The following is a 17,500-nucleotide window of genomic DNA, read 5'->3' as shown; positions in this document are numbered from 1 at the left end:
AAAATTTTGAGCCAGATTCTAATTGGAATTTCAATTTTGATGTTCCTTTTAATGGCATAGAATGCTCTTCTTGCTTTGTCTCTCAGCTCATTCACAGCCATGTGAAAGCTACCTGTGTTGCTGATATTTAGTCCTAGATATGTGTAGTTTTTGGTGTGTTCTAATAGAACTGTGTCCAAATAGAATTTATATTTGTCATCCTTATTTCCGGACCTTTTTTGGAATATCATTATATTTGTTTTTTTTAGGTTAACGGTCAGAGCCCAAGTCTGACAGAACCTGTGAAGATGATCTAGGTGTTGCTGTAACCCCTCTTTAGTGGGAGACAGCAGCACCAGGTCATCTGCGTACAGCAGACACTTGATTTCAGTGTTGTGTAGGGTGATACCAGGTGCTGTCGATTCTTCTAATGTTTTTGCCAATTCATTCATGTAGATGTTAAATAATGTTGGACTTATTGGGCAGCCCTGTTTCACTCCCCGCCCCTGAGAGAAGAAGTCTGTTTGCTTGTTGCCAATTTTAACCGCACATTTGTTTTTAGTGTACATTGATTTAATAAAATCATATGTTTTCCCTCCAATACCACTTTCTATTAGTTTATAAAAAAGACCTTCGTGCCAAATTGAATCAAATGCTTTCTTGAAATCTACAAAACACGAGTAGATTTTGCCTTTGTTTTGGTTAACTTGTTTATCAATTAGAGTGTGGAGGGTGTAAATGTGGTCTGTTGTACGATAATTTTTTAGAAATCCAATCTGGCTTCTGCTCAGGACGTTGTGTTCGTCAAGGAAATGATGTAGTCTGCTATTTATAATACTGCAGAGAATTTTCCCCAAGTTGCTGTTAACGCATATTCCTCTGTAATTATTTGGGTCAAATTTGTCTCCATTTTTATAGATTGGTGTGATCAGTCCCTGGTTCCAAATATCGGGGAAAATACCTGCAGTGAGGATAATGTTGAAGAGTTTGAGTATAGCCAATTTGAATTTGTGGTCTGTATATTTGATCATTTCATTTAAAATCCCATCAGCACCACAGGCCTTTTTGGGTTGGAGATTGCATATTTTTTCCAATAATTCTTCTTCTGTAATTGGGGTATCCACAGGATTCTGATAGTCTTTGACTGCTAATTCAAGGATTTGTAATTTTTCTTGTATATCTTTTTGTTCTGGGCTCTTTGTTATATTGCTGTAGAGGTTTGCAAAGTGATTTCTCCACATATCCCCATTTTGGATAGCCAACTCCTCATGATGAGGTTTGTTTAATTTATTCCAATTCTCCCAGAAGTGGTTTGATTCTATGGATTCCTCAATTCCATCCAGCTGATTTCTAATGTGCTGTTCCTTTTTTGTTCTTAGGGTGCGTTTGTATTGCTTCAGTGTTTCCCCATATTGAAGGCGTATATTTTTGTTGTCTGGTTCTCTGTGTTTTTGATTAGATATATTTCTCAATGACTTTCTTAGATTTTTGCAATCATTATCAAACCATTTTTCATTATCTGTTATTTTTGGTTTGCTCTTATGCTTCTTTAGATTAGCCAAGGAGGCTAATTTGTCAAATATAAAGTTTATGTTCCTAACGGCCAAATTTACACCTTCATTGCTGAAGGAGAATGTTAAGGCTAAAAAGTTGTCCAGGAGAGATTGTATTTTTTGGCTACTAATTGCTTTTTGGTAGATGTCTGTACTGTTTGCACTCCATCTATAGGCTTGTTTAGTACCATGTAATTTATTGGGCCATGATGCTTCATGGTTGGGTTCTGCTCTCCTCAGATACACTGTGATTTTACTGTGGTCTGAGAGAGGTGTTAGTGGGCTGACTGTGAAGGCTCTGAGAGACTCTGGGTTTAGGTCGGTGAGGAAGTAGTCTACAGTGCTGCTGCCAAGGGATGAGCTGTAGGTGTACCTACCAAAAGAGTCTCCTCTCAGCCTGCCATTGACTATGTACAGACCCAGTGTTCGACAGAGCCTCAGGAGCTGTAATCCATTTTTGTTTTTCACTTTGTCATAGTTGTTTCTGTGGGGGTATGTGGGGAGGGAAAGGTTATTGCTTCCTGGTAGGTGTTTATCCCCATGACTGTTAATAGTGTCTTGTTCTTCTGCTATTCTAGCATTCAGGTCTCCACAGACCAGTACGTTGCCTTGGGCCTGAAAGTGACTAATCTCTCCCTCTAGAATGGAGAAGCTCTCTTCGTTGAAGTAGGGTGACTCTGAGGGGGGAATGTATGTGGCACAGAGGAAGACGTTTTTATCTGTCAAGATAGCCTCCTTGTTGATTTTTAACCAGATAAAGAATTCTCCTGTTTTGATCAATTCGATTGAATTAATTAGTTCAGATTTATACCATATTAGCATTCCCCCTGAGTCTCTGCCCTGTTTGATTCCTTTTAATTTAGTGGATGGTATGATTATCTCCCTATAACCTAGTGGACAGCCAGTGGAAACATCACCTCTGCACCATGTTTCCTGTAGTACTAAAATATCAACATCATCAATTTCTTTCAGGAAGTCTGGGTTTCTGCTCTTTAGCCCAAAAGCAGAGGACTTCAATCCTTGTATATTCCAACATGCAACGTAAAAAGACTTCATAACTTTTTTTTTTTTCTCTTTTCTTTACCTTTCAAAATGAGACAAACACTCACAATCCAAGAAGAACCATTAAAATAGGATTTTTCAATTAAAGTAAACTCTTATTTTGCAAATGTGATTTGTTTATCATTTAAGATAGAATTTGTGTCATGCCACTTGGGTGGATGTAGTGTGAGAATGGTGGAGTTCTTGTGCTCATCTTACCATGACCCTCGGCCCATCACATGTGAGCATAGTAGACTCAGCATTTGTTTAATGTCACTCATTTGGTTGGTGGGGGCTGGGCCAGTTGCTCCTCTCACAGCCTGTGCGTAGCTCTGCCTGCTGGGCTGTGGCTCCTCCAGGTGTGGGTCTGCGGTGGGGAGGAGGGGGGTGGTAGGCCTCATCTGGGTGGCTCTGAAGCTGGGCTGGGGTGGTCTGTGCTGCGCTGGCTGTGGTGGGCATTGAGGTTGGTGGTGCTGTGGTCGTGGCTGGGGGGTCCAGGGTGCTGGTCCGGGATGTTGTCTCAGTGATCTCGGCGGGGTGGAGATTGCTCCGCTGTTCCTGGGTGGAGAGGTCGGGCTGCGGTTTAGAGCGACGTCCTTGAGAGTCTTGGCAAGGATGGGGACTGTCTCCCTGTACAGGTGAACATGGTCATAGAGACAGTCCAGATCGAGGGTGGGATGGTGGGCCAGGTGTACATTGGGTCGCAGGGCACAGTCCCGGGATAGGCTGGCATTTATTCTTTGGATTGTGGCAGGGTGGAAGTCCCTCCTCTGTAGAAGGGTTGACACTATGATTCTTGAGTTGGGGAAGATTGCGGAGGCCTTCTCAATCACTCCCCGTAGTGAAGTCGCCACCCTCTCCTGCTGAGCACGCAGGTCGTTGCTTCCGGTATGTATGATTATGTGGCTTGGCGACCCGAGATGGTTCTTATCAAGCAGCTCCATGGCACTTTGCGTTGTTGGGCACCACACCTTTCTCGTTTTGTGTCTAGGGAAAAGTTTCTTCTCCTGAACATACTTCCCATTTGAGTCCATTAACAGGACGATGTCAGCCAGTGTTTCTTCTGGACTGGGGGGGGCAGAGGGGGGGCTGGTGGGTGTTGGAGCTGGGGTGTGGCTGGTCTGTGTGGGTGCCACTGTCAGTGGGAGGCTGTTCTGTGGGTTGGGGAGGAGGGGTGCAGCAGCCAGGGCTGGGGAAGTCTGGCTGGTTGAGCTGGGCTCCTCTGCTGTGTGAGGGCAGGTCATAGGGTGGTGATCTATCTGCTCCTGCAGCCTGTCCTCTGCTCTCTTTCTCTCCTGCAGCTCCTCTCTTAGTGCGGTCAGCTCCTTATTGCTGCTCTGCCTGTCTTTTTGGAGCTCTCTCACCTCCTTTGTTAGATCAGCCAGCTCTCTCTTGAGTCCGTCTCTCTCTTGCTGAACCTCTTTCAGCTGTGTTGCAAGGCTGCTGTCCTGCTCTGTCCTCACCTTGGTTAGGAGCTCCTCTAAGGTGTGGTTGTCTGGTTGCTGTTTGCTCACGCTCTCCCTGAGCAGGACCACCTCCCCCTCCAGTTTGGTGAACTCATCCCTCATGGCAGCCATGGTGGTGAGGAGGGCCTGAGCCTGCTCTGCACTGAGGGGGTCGCTCTCCTCCTGGGGCGTGTCCTCCACTATGGTGGAAAGAGAGGTGCTGGATGTGCCTTTTTGGGTGGGGAGGGTAGGGGTGAGGGTGGAGTTTGTGTTGTGGGAGGGCATGTCACTGGTGGTGTCCTTCTCTCTCTCCGCTCTCTCCTTAATGGTCTGAAAGTCTGTTTCAAACAGCCTGATGTTACCTTGTACCATGACAGTCCCAGTCTTGTAGAGGTTGATTGTTATCATGGTGCTGTCAGGGTCGTCTGTCTCTTTGATTTTCAGCTTCCACCCATTACAGATTCCCTCTTTCTTTATGCATGGGTAGTGAGAGCAGACTGCTGAGCGCCATGCATTTGGCTGGTCAGTGAGGAAGATGAGATTACTCACGTCACCGTTTTTGTAGAGGTCTGCAAAAAGGGTTTCTGGCCTCTTCTCTAGTAGTTTCTGTTTGAAAGCTTTCCTCATTGTGTCATTTTTGACCTTTTTTGGGTAGAGAATGGATTCTGCGCTGAGGGGGAGTGGGGACATGGTGTCTGTGCGCTCTGCTACTACCGCTACTGCTGCGCTGTTCTGCTGCCCCGTTGCCATGGCAACCGATTTGTTCGTCTGCTGTTCGCGCTACTTTCAAAAAACAGCAAAAATAGTGAAAAATCCTCACACAAAAGACTGAAGATATGTTTACAGTTAGTCCGTGCTCCTTTTTGTTTTACTCACTCAGTTTGGTCGTTTGATGTAGTTGTATTAACTGACCTTGCTAGTTTTGTTCTAGCTCGTTTCTTATGGCTAGCTTGTTAGTCTGCTGGCTGGGTCTTTGTTGTGTAGCTAGCTAGCTAGACTCAAAACTTCTTAACTTGAGGCGCCAAGTTACTTTTTTTTCTATTCTGAATGTATAGAGTTGTTGTTCATCACTTCTTGTCTGGAATTCTTCTTCGATTAGAGTGTTTATCTCATTCTAAAAACCAAAAAAATCAAATATATCAGGAGCTCATGTTGAGCATGACTCTCTCTCTCTCGTTCTCTCTGTATCTCTGTCTCTCTGTATCTCTCTCTGTATCTCTCCTTCTCTCTGTCTCTGTCTCTCTTCTCTCTCTGTCTCTCTGTCTCTCTGTATCTCTGTCTCTCTGTATCTCTCTGCCTCTGTCTCTGTCTCTGTCGCTCTGTTCCTCTCCTTCTCTCTGTATCTCTGTCTCTCTCTGTATCTCTGTTTCTCTGTATCTCTGTCTCTCTCTATCTCTCTGCCTCTGTCTCTGTCTCTGTCGCTCTGTTCCTCTCCTTCTCTCTGTATCTCTGTCTCTCTGTATCTCTGTATCTCTGTATCTCTCTCTATCTCTCTGTCTCTGTCTCTGTCGCTCTGTTCCTCTCCTTCTCTCTGTCTCCGTCTCTCTCTGTATCTCTGTCTCTCTGTATCTCTGTATCTCTGTATCTCTCTCTATCTCTCTGTCTCTGTCTCTGTCACTCTGTTCCTCTCCTTCTCTCTGTATCTCCATCTCTCTCTGTATCTCTGTCTCTCTGTATCTCTGTCTCTCTGTATCTCTCTCTATCTCTCTGTCTCTCTCTGTCGCTCTGTTCCTCTCCTTCTCTCTGTCTCCGTCTCTCTCTGTATCTCTGTCTCTCTCTGTATCTCTGTATCTCTGTATCAATTCAATCAGGAGACGTTATTGACATGGCAAGTTAAATTACTTACGTTGCCAAAGTATACATATAACAAAAAATGGTTGGACCAACAGCAATAAGGCATCTGTATCTCTGTCTCTCTCTCTCTCTCTCTCTCTCTCTCTCTCTCTCTCTCTCTCTCTCTCTCTCTCTCTCTCTCTCTCTCTCTCTCTCTCTCTTTCTGTCTCTCTGTATTTCTTTATCTCTTTATCCCTGTCTCTCTCTGCCTCTCTGTATCTCTGTATCTCTCTCTCTCTGTCTGTTTCTCTGTCTCAATTCAATTCAAAGGGCTTTATTGGCATGGGAAACATTTTTACATTGCCAAAGCAAGTGAAATAGATAATAAACACAAGTGAAATAAACAATAACTAATTAACAGTAAACATTACACTCACAAAATGACCAAAAGAATAAAGACATTTCAAATGTCACATTATGTCTATATACAGTGTTGTAACGATTTGCAAATAGTAAAAGTACAAAGGGGAAAATTAAAAAACAGAAATATGGGATGTATTTACAATGGTGTTTGTTCTTCACTGGTTTCCCTTTTCTTGTGGTAACAGGTCACACATCTTGCTGCTGTGGTGGCACAATATTAGATATGGGAGTTTATCAAATATTGGATTTGTTTTCTAATTCTTTGTGGATCTGTGTAATCTGAGGGAAACATCTGTTTCTAATATGGTCATACATTTGGCAGGAGGTTAGGAAGTGTAGCTCAGTTTCCACCTCATTTTGTGGGCAGTGTGCACATAGCCTGTCTTCTTATCAGAACTTAGGATAAGACCCAGATGCTAGAGTCACAGATGTTTATTGACCCAAACAGGGGGCAGGCAAAAGATAGTTCAAAGGCAGGCAGGCTCGGGGTCAGGACAGGCAGAGGTTCGTAAACAGGTCAGAGTCAGGCAGGTACAGAACGGCAGGCAGGCTCGGGGTCAGGATAGGCAGAGGTTCGTAAACAGGTCAGAGTCAGGCAGGTACAGAACGGCAGGCAGGCTCGGGGTCAGGATAGGCAGAGGTTCGTAAACAGGTCAGAGTCAGGCAGGAATGGTCAGAATCTGCAAAACTAGGAAACAGAACTTGAGAAAGCAGGGAGACGGGAAAACACACTGGTAAGACCTGACGATACAAGACGAACTAGCAACAGACAAACAGAGAACACAGGTATATATACACTGGGGATAATGAGGAAGATGGGTGACACCTGGAGGGGGTGGTGACAAGCACAAAGACAGGTGAAACATGAGGATGTGACACTTCTCTTGAGAGCCAGGTCTGCCTACTGAGACCTACTGAGACAGACACTGTTACAGACAGACACTGTTACAGACAGACACTCTGTTACTGACAGACACTGTTACAGACATCGACTGTGTTTCAGACATCGACTGTGTTTCAGACAGCAACTCTGTTTCAGACAGACACTGTTACAGACATCGACTCTGTTTCAGACAGCAACTCTGTTTCAGACATCGACTGTGTTTCAGACAGCGACTCTGTTTCAGACAGCGACTCTGTTTCAGACAGCAACTCTGTTTCAGACAGCAACTCTGTTTCAGACAGCGACTCTGTTTCAGATAGGGACTCTGTTACAGACAGCAACTCTGTTTCAAACAGCGACTCTGTTACAGACAGATACTTTTGTGACAAAGCTCTTCTCTGTGAGGTTGTCTGTGTCATGCTGAGATAATACTTCCTGAAATCAAGGGAAATGACATACTGTACATATTACAGACTAAGACTAAAAGGGAACATAAAAGGGAACATTACAGAACACCGTAGTAGTTCATTAGATAATATAATGTCATGTGTTTGTGTATTTCATGCCTGCTTCCTTTATGGAGAGGGTGCTGTATTGTACAATAGGAAGGTAGATAGGAGAGTGATGGTGGAGAGGTATTCATGTGATTGTGCATTAGAGCAGACATTATTCCAGTCATATGTATTCAGTGTACTCACCGTTGTAAGACAGGGATTTATATTTCAATCTTTTCAGTTTAAAAAAAATGAATGTGTTTTTGGATCTTGAATTGTTGATGAGCGGTTGAGTACCTTCCGAAAGTATTCACACCCCTTGAATTTTTCCACATTTTGCTGTGTTACAGTCTGCGTGTATGGATTACATTTAGATTTTGTGTCCCTGGTTTAAACATAATGTCAAAGTAGAATCATGTTTTTCTTCAAGTATTCAACATCTTCAAGTATTCAACATCTTTGTTATGGCCAGCCTAAATAAGATCATTAGTGAAAATGTGTTTAACAAGTCACATAATAAGTTGCATGGACTCACTCTGTGTGCAATAATAGTGGTTAACATCATTTTTTTTATGTGAACCTCATCTCTGTACCCCACACATACAATCATCTATAAGGTCAATTAATCGAGCAGTGACTTTCTAACACAGATTCAACCACAAAGACCAGGGAGGTTTTCCAATGCCTAGCAAAGAAGGGCACCTATTGGTAAAAAAGTTATAAACATACATTGAATATCCCTTTGAGCATGGTGAAGTTATTAATTACACGTTGGATGGTGTATCAATACACCCAGTCACTACAAAGATACAGGCGTCCTTCCTAACTCAGTTACCAGAGAGGAAGGAAACCACTCAGGGATTTCACCATGAGGCCAATGGTTACTTTAAAACAGTTACAGAGTTGAATGGCTGTGATAGGAGAAACAACATTGTAGTTAGTCCACAATACTAACCTAATTCACAGAACAAAAAGAAGAAAGACTGTCCAGAATACAAATATTCTAAAACATGCATCATGTTTGCAACAAGGCACTAAAGTAATACTGAATAAAATGTTGCAAAGCAAATCACTTTTTGTTCTGAATACAAAGCATTATGTTTGGGACAAATTCAATACAAGACATAACTGAGTACCACTCTCCATATTCAAGCATAGTGGTGGCTGCATCATGTTACAGGTATGCTTGTAAGCACAGCTATAATGACTTCCAAAGGTGCTTCTAACATGTATTGACTCAGGGGTGTGAATACTTATTTCAATTTATTTACCTTTATTTAACTAGGCAAGTCAGTTAAGAACACATTCTTATTTTCAATGACTAGGAACAGTGGGTTAACTGCCTTGCTCAGGGGCAGAACGACAAATTTTTACCTTGTCAGCTCGGGGATTCGATTTTGCAACCTTTCGGTTACTAGTTCAACGCTCTAACCACTAGGCTACACTGCCGCCCAATTAGATATTTCTGTACTTATTTTCAATAAATTAGCCAAAATTTCCAAAAACATGTTTTCACTTCGTCATTATAGGGTATTGTGTGTAGATGGGTGAGCAAAACAATATATTTAATCAATTTTGAATTCAGGCTGTAACACTACAAATTGTAAAATACGTCATTGGGTATAAATACTTTCTGAAGGCACTGTATGTATCAAGGCACAAGGCGAGACCCAGATGCAGACACAGGAGGCAGATGGTTGGAGTCTTACAATGTTTATTAATCCAAAAAGGGGTAGGCAAGAGAATGGTCGTTTACAGGCAAAAGGTCAAAATCAGTTCATAGTCCAACAGGTACTGAAGGGCAGGAAGGAAAGTAGTCCAGAGTCAGGCAGTGGGTGCATACCTGGCTGACCAGGGTGTCGGCGGTGGAAATCGGCAATGAGGGCCAGGTCCAAGATGTCTTTAGCAGGAACCCAGCACCTCTCCTCCAGTCCATAACCCTCTCAGTCAACCAGGTACTTGAAACCCCTGCCCTGTGGTCGAACCCTCAGGAGGCGTCTCACCATATACGCTGGCTGGCCATCGATTATACCCGAAGGGGAGGGATAGGCCTGGAAACAGAAGACAAAGGACAGTGAGACACGGGCTTAATTCTGGACACATGGAAAGTAGGATGGATACGGAGGGTACGGGGTAACACAAGACAGACAGCAGTGGATCTAAGGACTCTAGAGATGGGAAATGGACCAATGAAATGGGGAAACAGTTTGCGGGACTCTACCCGCAGGGGCAGGCCCCGAGTGGAAAGCCATACCTTCTGCCCAGTCCAGGACCGGACTGGGTTAGGGACAAACAACCAGGTAAGCCGGGCCCCCTTCAGGTCCAGGCTGGGAGCGTTGCGCCTCATGAACCATGTTCTCAATACCCCAATCCACAGTGGCAGCAAGGCATATGGTAGGGAGAATGGTTTTGGAGGTCGAGGGTGTGGCAGAGGAACTGTACAGGCTTCACATTTGACCCTGGGCGGTAGAAGGAAATGGTGAAGTTGAATCTGGTAAACAAGAGGGCCCACTGGGCCTGCCTGGAGTTGAGGCGCTAGGCTGTATGGAGATATTCCATGTTTTTATGGTCGGTCCAGACCAAGAATGGCTGTGCTGCTCCTTCCAGCCAGTGCATCCACTCTTCCAACGCCATCTTAACCACCAGGACTCTCGGTTGCCTACGTCGTAGTTCCTCTCTGCAGGATTGAGACGATGGGACAGGAAGGCACAGGGATGAAGCTTTTGGTCCTGGGCAGATCGCTGGGACAGGATGGACCCCACTCCAACATCCGAAGCATCAACTTCCACCACAAATTGACACGAGGGGTCCGGATTAGAGGTCGACAGATTAATTGGAATGGCCGATTAATTAGGGCCGATTTTCAAGTTTTCATAAGTATTTGATACATCAGAAAAGCAGAACTTAATATTTGGTACAGAAACCTTTGTTTGCAATTACAGAGATCATACGTTTCCTGTAGTTCTTGACCAGGTTTGCACACACTGCAGCAGGGATTTTGGCCCACTCCTCCATACAGACCTTCTCCAGATCCTTCAGGTTTCGGGGCTGTCGCTGGGCAATACGGACTTTCAGCTCCCTCCAAATATGTTCTATTGGGTTCAGGTCTGGAGACTGGCTAGGCCACTCCAGGAGCTTGAGATGCTTCTTACGGAGCCACTCCTTAGTTGCCCTGGCTGTGTGTTTCGGGTCGTTGTCATGCTGGAAGACCCAGCCACGACCCATCTTCAATGCTCTTACTGAGGGAAGGAGGTTGTTGGCCAAGATCTCGCGATACATGGCCCCATCCATCCTCCCCTCAATACGGTGCAGTCGTCCTGTCCCCTTTGCAGAAAAGCATCCCCAAAAATGATGTTTCCACCTCCATGCTTCACAGTTGGGATGGTGTTCTTGGGGTTGTACTCATCCTTCTTCTTCCTCCAAACACGGCGAGTGGAGTTTAGACCAAAAAGCTCTATTTTTGTCTCATCAGATAGGAGAAACCTGAAGATGAATCAACAACGTTGTAGTTACTCCACAATACTAACCTAAATGACAGAGTGATTGTCAGGACCCGGTGCGAGAAACAGTCACTAAATCGGCAGAACCCAGAAGATGAGGCAGACACAGCAGTACTAGAGATGGTGGTTTAATAAAAAATAGATATCTTCCAAAATACAAAGAAAATCCACAAAGTGGTAAAAACAGCAAGGGAAAAACAAACCTCAAAAGACTAATCCAAAATACAAAAGAACAAAACCAGAGAACCTCTGGAAAATCCAACAAGAGAAAAATATATGTTCACAACAAGGCTTGGGCTGGGGCTGGGTGCTAACATACAAACACTGAGAAAGGAACTGAGGAACACACAGGGATTAAATACTAACAAGGGAACGACATACAGGTGCAAACAATAATTAGAGCAAGGGAAAAACAAAAGGTACAAAAAAGGTGCAATGGGGACATCTAGTGACAAAAAACCAGAACAGTCCTGGCCAAAACCTGACAGTGATAAGAAGGAAGCCTGTACAGAATACAAATAATGCAAAACATGCATCCTGCTTGCAATAAGGCACTAAAGTAAAACTGCAAAAACGTTGGCAAATAAATTAACTTTGTGTCCTGAATACAAAGTGTATGTTTGGGACAAATCCAATACAACACATTACTGAGTACCACTATCCATATTTTCAAGCATGGTGGTGGCTGCATCATGTTATGGGTATGCTTGTCATCTGCAAGGATTAGGGAGTTTTTTAGCATAACAATAAACTGAATTGAGTTTAGCACAGGCAAAATCTTAGCGGTAAACCTGGTTCAGTCTGCAATCCAACAGACACTGGGAGACAAATTCACCTTTCAGCAGGACAGTAACCTAAACACAAGGCCAAATATACACTGGAGTTGCTTACCAAGACGACATTGAATGTTCCTGAGTGGCCTAGTTACAGTTTTGACTTAAATCTATGGCAAGACTTGAAAATGGCTGTCTAGCAATGATCAACAATCAACTTGACAGAGCTTGAAGAATTAAAACAAATAATAATTTGCAAATATTGTACAATCCAGGTGTGCAAAGCTCTAAGAGACTTACACAGAAAGACTCAAATCTGTAATCGCTGCCAAAGATGATTCTAACATTTATTGACTCGGTGTCACGCCTGCTCCCGCTCTCCCTCTCTGGCGCTCGATGGCGCCAGGCTGCCCTTCGTTACGTACACCTGTCACCATCATTACACGCAGCAGCGCTCATTGGAGACTCCTTGATTTTGTATTTATTTTTGTACCCCTTTTTCTCCCCAATTTCGTGGTGTCCAATTGGTAGTTACAGTCTTGTCTCATCGCTGCAACTCCTGTACGGACTCGGGAGAGGCGAAGGTCGAAAGCCGTGCATCCTCCAAAACACAACACAACCAAGCCGCACTGCTTCTTGACACAATGCTCACTTATCCCAGAAGCCAGTCGAACCAATGTGTCGGAGGAAACACCGTACACCTGGCGACCGTGTCAGCGTGCACTGCGCCCGGCCCGCCACAAGACTCCTTCCCTTTGTTGATTGCCCCCTCTATTTCTGTCTGTTCCTCTGTTGGTTCCCCGTGTCAGCATTGGTGTCGTTATTTTTCCCCTGTCCAGACGCTGTTCTTGTTCTGTTTCATGTCCATTGTTCATTAAATGTTCTCCCTGTACCTGCTTCTTGTCTACCAGCGTCGCTCCTTACACTTGGGGATGTGAATTAATTTGATGAGCTTCGTCATTATGGGGTATTGTGTGTAGATGGGTGAGAAGAAAATATATGAATTCAGGCTGTAACACAACAAAATGTGGAATAAATCAAGGGGTATGAATACTTTCTGAAGGCATGGTAACAACCCACACAGGCAAAAATTCATAACAATAAATGAGACATAAGGAAATGAATATACAGAGAGTATAGTCATTCAAAAATAATATGCTGACATTTGCAGGGTGCAATTTGAATTAGTCATAGCAACATCCCTCCAAAGTGTTCAGCTTGAGAGGATAACTATAGGGATTATGAATTAGAAGCACATCTTAATAGCAGCACTCATAGTGTAAAATAAATTACAGTTAGTAGTTAGTGAGTTCTAAATCACTGAGGTAGTTCATAAGAGCAAAGTACTGAGTCAAAGGATACCTATAGCTGCACGTTTTTGTCTATGGTTTGAGAATGAGTACCTTTTTAGTTGTACTTTATGGTGCTGGGGATATATTTAATTTATCCTACCAAAGGAAATGCTCTCATTCAGATATTATCTCCAATATCTGATGTAATGTAGTGTAATATAGTGTAATATTCACTAAAAGCCTGCTCAGTAGTAGACCCCACTGCTGCCACCAGTGGGGCATGGTTGTGTCCCAAATGGCATCCTACTCTCTATATAGTGCACTACTTTTTTAACCAGAGTACTATGGGTCCTGGTCAGAAGTAGTGTGCTGCATAGTGAATAGGGTGCCATTTGGAACACGAACCTAGGCTGGTGGTCTGTACTGGGGAGCCAGCTAATTGGCTAATAGGATATTCTGAAATATGCTTATGGTTTGATTGTGGCTCCCTGGTGTAAAATGTTATCATCGGTTCCTCAATTGTTGATTTTGTCCCTTTAGTAGCTCTTGTGGGATCTGTTGGTCCTGATGGTCTGGAGTTGAATGTGCAATTAATAGCAACAGTGGAATAATGGAATTATTTCTTTCTTTCTTCCTTTCTTTCTTTCTCTCTATTTTTTCTTTCTGTGCAGATCGAACGTGTTATCTTCTGTGTCTTCCTGGAGGCGGACTACAGGATCTACAAGGAAAAAATCCTTCAAGTCTTCCAAGGTACGTCTGGTTCTGTTTCCAATATGCCTGCCATGGAATGTAGTGTCCCTGTCCTTCCTGAGTTTACCTGGGGCTATAAAGCAACATAACGTCTAACTTTAGTGTCATCAGATACTTTACAATGAGAGAAGGCCTTTGGATTAGTTGTGCAGTGTTTGTATTTGAGGGGCAACTCTAGAGAACAATCCTGTTGGACCAGCCAGCCAGCCAGTTCTCTGCTGAAAAGGGCATGTCTCTCTCAGGGAGTTCCAGGAAGCATCCACAACAAAGCAAAGCTGTCTCGCCGAGTCTCACAGAGACGATAGATAAACAAATGCACGTTATTTTCTGCCCCAAGTCTCTCCTGCCACCCAACCCTCCACACACAAGAACACACACACCCCTCCGCTCCCATCTCTGAGCCCTGAAGCCAGGAGCAACCAGTCACCATCTCTGATGGCTAGTGGACCATGGAGGATTAGAGCTAAAGGGCTATAGGGGTGTATGGGGGGCTGAAGGGTAGACAAGTCTGCTTCACCGTGCTAGCAATATCTCCCATGTGGCACCTATTCCCTCCCCATCTTGAAAATCCCAGGCTCTCCCATGTCTCTCTCTCTCGTTCAGAATCTCTCTCTGTGTCTCTGTTTGACTCTCTCTCACTCCATCTTCCCAACTCCTCGTCCCCTAGAAGGAATACAGAGTTTCAGGCCTTCATCTTCCTTCGACTCTCACATGGAGACTGTTTTGTTCCCCCCCACCCTTACCCTCCCTCTCTCTCCCTCTCTCTCCTTCCCAAATACTCCTGTCATCCACCTACTCTCTTCCTCCCTCCCTCGCTCTTTTCCTCCCTCTTCCCTCATGTTGCCTTTCTTCCTCCCTCTTTACTTTCCACCCTCCCTCCTTCTCTCCTCCCCTCCTCCCCTCTCCTTCTCTCCCTTTCTCCCTCCATCCCACTTCTCTGTTTTAACTCTTTGCTGGAAGATGACCTTCCCCCTACAGTGTGTGTAATGATATTGCCTGTCCCCGTGCACTGATGGAACGCCTTTTCATATTAATGTTGTGAGATGGATTTCTAGAGCTGTTGTTTCTGCCGTTATCACTCCCAAAGTGCCAGCAATAAGTACAATAAGTACATCTCCATCATCCAAATGCAATGTAGGCAGGAAACCTTTCACCACCTTACTAGTGTAGAGGAAAGCCTTGGGAAAGTTGTTCATTATTAGTTATCACACTCCCAAAGTCACCATGATGAGTCCATCTCCATCACTATAATGGAGTTTTAGCAACACGATCTCCAAAGAAAACACCATAACGTGTCATAAATGCAGCAAGAGAGATAAGGCATGGCTGGCGCTTTCAATTATGGCGTGTGGGGCCGTCTGTGGTATGTCTGTAGATTATGGAGTATGTTAGCTGTCAGTCAAACTGCGCAAAAGTGAAACCAAAACTAACCTTGACAGTTACATTTAGGCATTCATTCTGAGATTTTGGTCAAATGTAGGCATTAGGGTTTAGTTTACTTCAGATTGGTTAAGGTTAGGGTTAAGGTTTGGGTTAGGGTTAGGGTTAAGGTTAGGGTTAAGGTTTGGGTTAGGGTTAAGGTTTGTGTTAAGGTTTGGGATAGGGTTAGGGTTGGGTTAAGGTTAGGGTTAGGGTTAAGGTTTGGGTTAAGGTTAGGGTTAGGGTTGGGTTAAGGTTAGGGTTAAGGTTTGGGTTAGGGTTAAGGTTAAGGTTAGGGTTAAGGTTTGGGTTAAGGTTTGGGATAGGGTTAAGGTTAGGGTTAGGGTTAAGGTTTGGGTTAAGGTTTGGGATAGGGTTAAGGTTAGGGTTAAGGTTTGGGTTAGGGTTAAGGTTAGGGTTAGGGTTAGGGTTAAGGTTTGGGATAGGGTTAGGGTTAAGGTTAAGGTTTGGGATAGGGTTAAGGTTAGGGTTAGGGTTAAGGTTAGGGTTAAGATTAGGGTTAAAGTTTGGGATAGGGTTAAGGTTAGGGTTAAGATTAGGGTTAAGGTTAGGGTTAAGGTTAGGGTTAAGGTTTGGGATAGGGTTAGGGTTAGGGTTAAGGTTTGGGATAGGGTTAAGGTTAAGGTTAAGGTTAGGGTTAAAACAAAAATACAAAACAGGTGCCTAGCACTGGGATTGAACTCACAATCTTCTGAATCATACTGTAGCTTGCTGTTCAAGCCCATCCTGTGATCCTCTACCCCATCCACAATGCCCATGCCTAGCTCATCGATCCTATTAAATCAGGGATAGGCAACTTTGATGAGGGTGGGGGACACCAAAAATCCCCCAGCCCCCCATTTTGCCATGGGGTGTAGAGAACATGTTGCCATTTTAAAGCTAGTTTGCTGCAATTCTACACATTTTGTCATGGGATGGAGAGAAATGTTTTCAGTTTGTAATATGATATCTGAGTGAGACTGACTAACAGAATAAATGGCCGCTAGACTAATTTACCAATCTAAAAAAAAAATGCTGACATGGGCTAATTGAGAAACTATCATAACGATTGTTGATAAACAGCCACATTTTGAAATTACACCTTGTGTATTCTACTATTCCACCTAGCAACAGTAAGTTGAGTCACTGACTGAGTTCCAACATAAAAAAAAAACATGTATTATTTATTTTTGGGGGGAAATAGGCACTTGCGTTGCCCCTAGTGGAAATTAAGTCACACCATAATTTCACCATTTCAAGTAAGCCTAAATAGACAATAATCCATTCGAGTTTGGGCTGGGTTTTAGGTTTGGGTGAGGGAAAGGAGGAAAGAAAAGCCCTGCTATTGTTTTAATGTACAGGAAACCAGCAGAAGAGTTGTGAATACTAAGAGAAGATATCTAAGAGAAGATAACCAACTCCTCCTGAAACTACTGCTCATTGACATGCACAGACTTAAAAACTGATTGACCGACAACACTGTGCTATTGTACTATTGTAGCGCAGCAAAGCACACGGAAAGCTGTTATGTCTAGCTTGAGGTAATGGAAGATAACTCTTCCTGAAGCTACTTTTTATTGACGTGCAGTGACTTCTTAATGAGGTCTTGAGAGGTTCAAATAATGGAGAGAAATTCAATTGGAGACCTTTAGAGAAGGGCATGGCTGGAACAAGCAGAAGTGCCACACAGTGGTGTGCTTTCCCTCATCACACACACACACACACACACACACACACACACACACACACACACACACACACACACACACACACACACACACACACACACACACACACACACACACACACACACACACACACACACACACACACACACACACATACACACACACACACACACACACACACAGGAGCTTTCCCTCATCACACAGTCTGGGCTTTGATGTGACCTATGAGCTCACAGGTTAAGGGTTGCCTTTTCACTTCCTCCTGGGACACACCCCCTAAGTACCTTCCCCCCTCAAGCCCCTTCCCACTGTCTACCTCCCCCTCTGTCTGCTAAAGGCATCTGGTCTCTGACACCTGTTCAAAGCTTTCGCTGGATATCCAACACAGGAGAACCAAGAGTTGTCCCTTTCTTTAACCTACTGTAACTTAAAGAGAACCGAGAGCCCAGTCCTTTCCATTTTCACAACCTTGTTAAAGGTCCCGAAG

The 17,500-nt window shown here is 44.0% G+C and overlaps 1 protein-coding gene across 2 annotated transcripts in view; it reads left to right on the top strand.

Moving 5' to 3' along the window:
- Positions 1-17,500, top strand: part of macrod2 (mono-ADP ribosylhydrolase 2) — a 1,184,313-nt gene that overhangs the window by 1,074,815 nt on the left and 91,998 nt on the right. For both annotated transcript variants that reach the window (XM_071393968.1, XM_071393967.1), the window contains exon 9: positions 13,828-13,906. In XM_071393968.1, coding sequence (XP_071250069.1) covers positions 13,828-13,906 — 79 coding nt within the window. The remainder of the gene's footprint in view (positions 1-13,827; positions 13,907-17,500) is intronic.

The sequence above is a fragment of the Salvelinus alpinus genome, chromosome 3 (genome assembly GCF_045679555.1).
Source record: "Salvelinus alpinus chromosome 3, SLU_Salpinus.1, whole genome shotgun sequence".
Taxonomy (NCBI): Eukaryota; Metazoa; Chordata; class Actinopteri; order Salmoniformes; family Salmonidae; genus Salvelinus; species Salvelinus alpinus.
The sequence above is the reverse complement of the archived record's forward strand: the minus strand, read 5'-3'. Positions and strand labels throughout refer to the sequence as shown.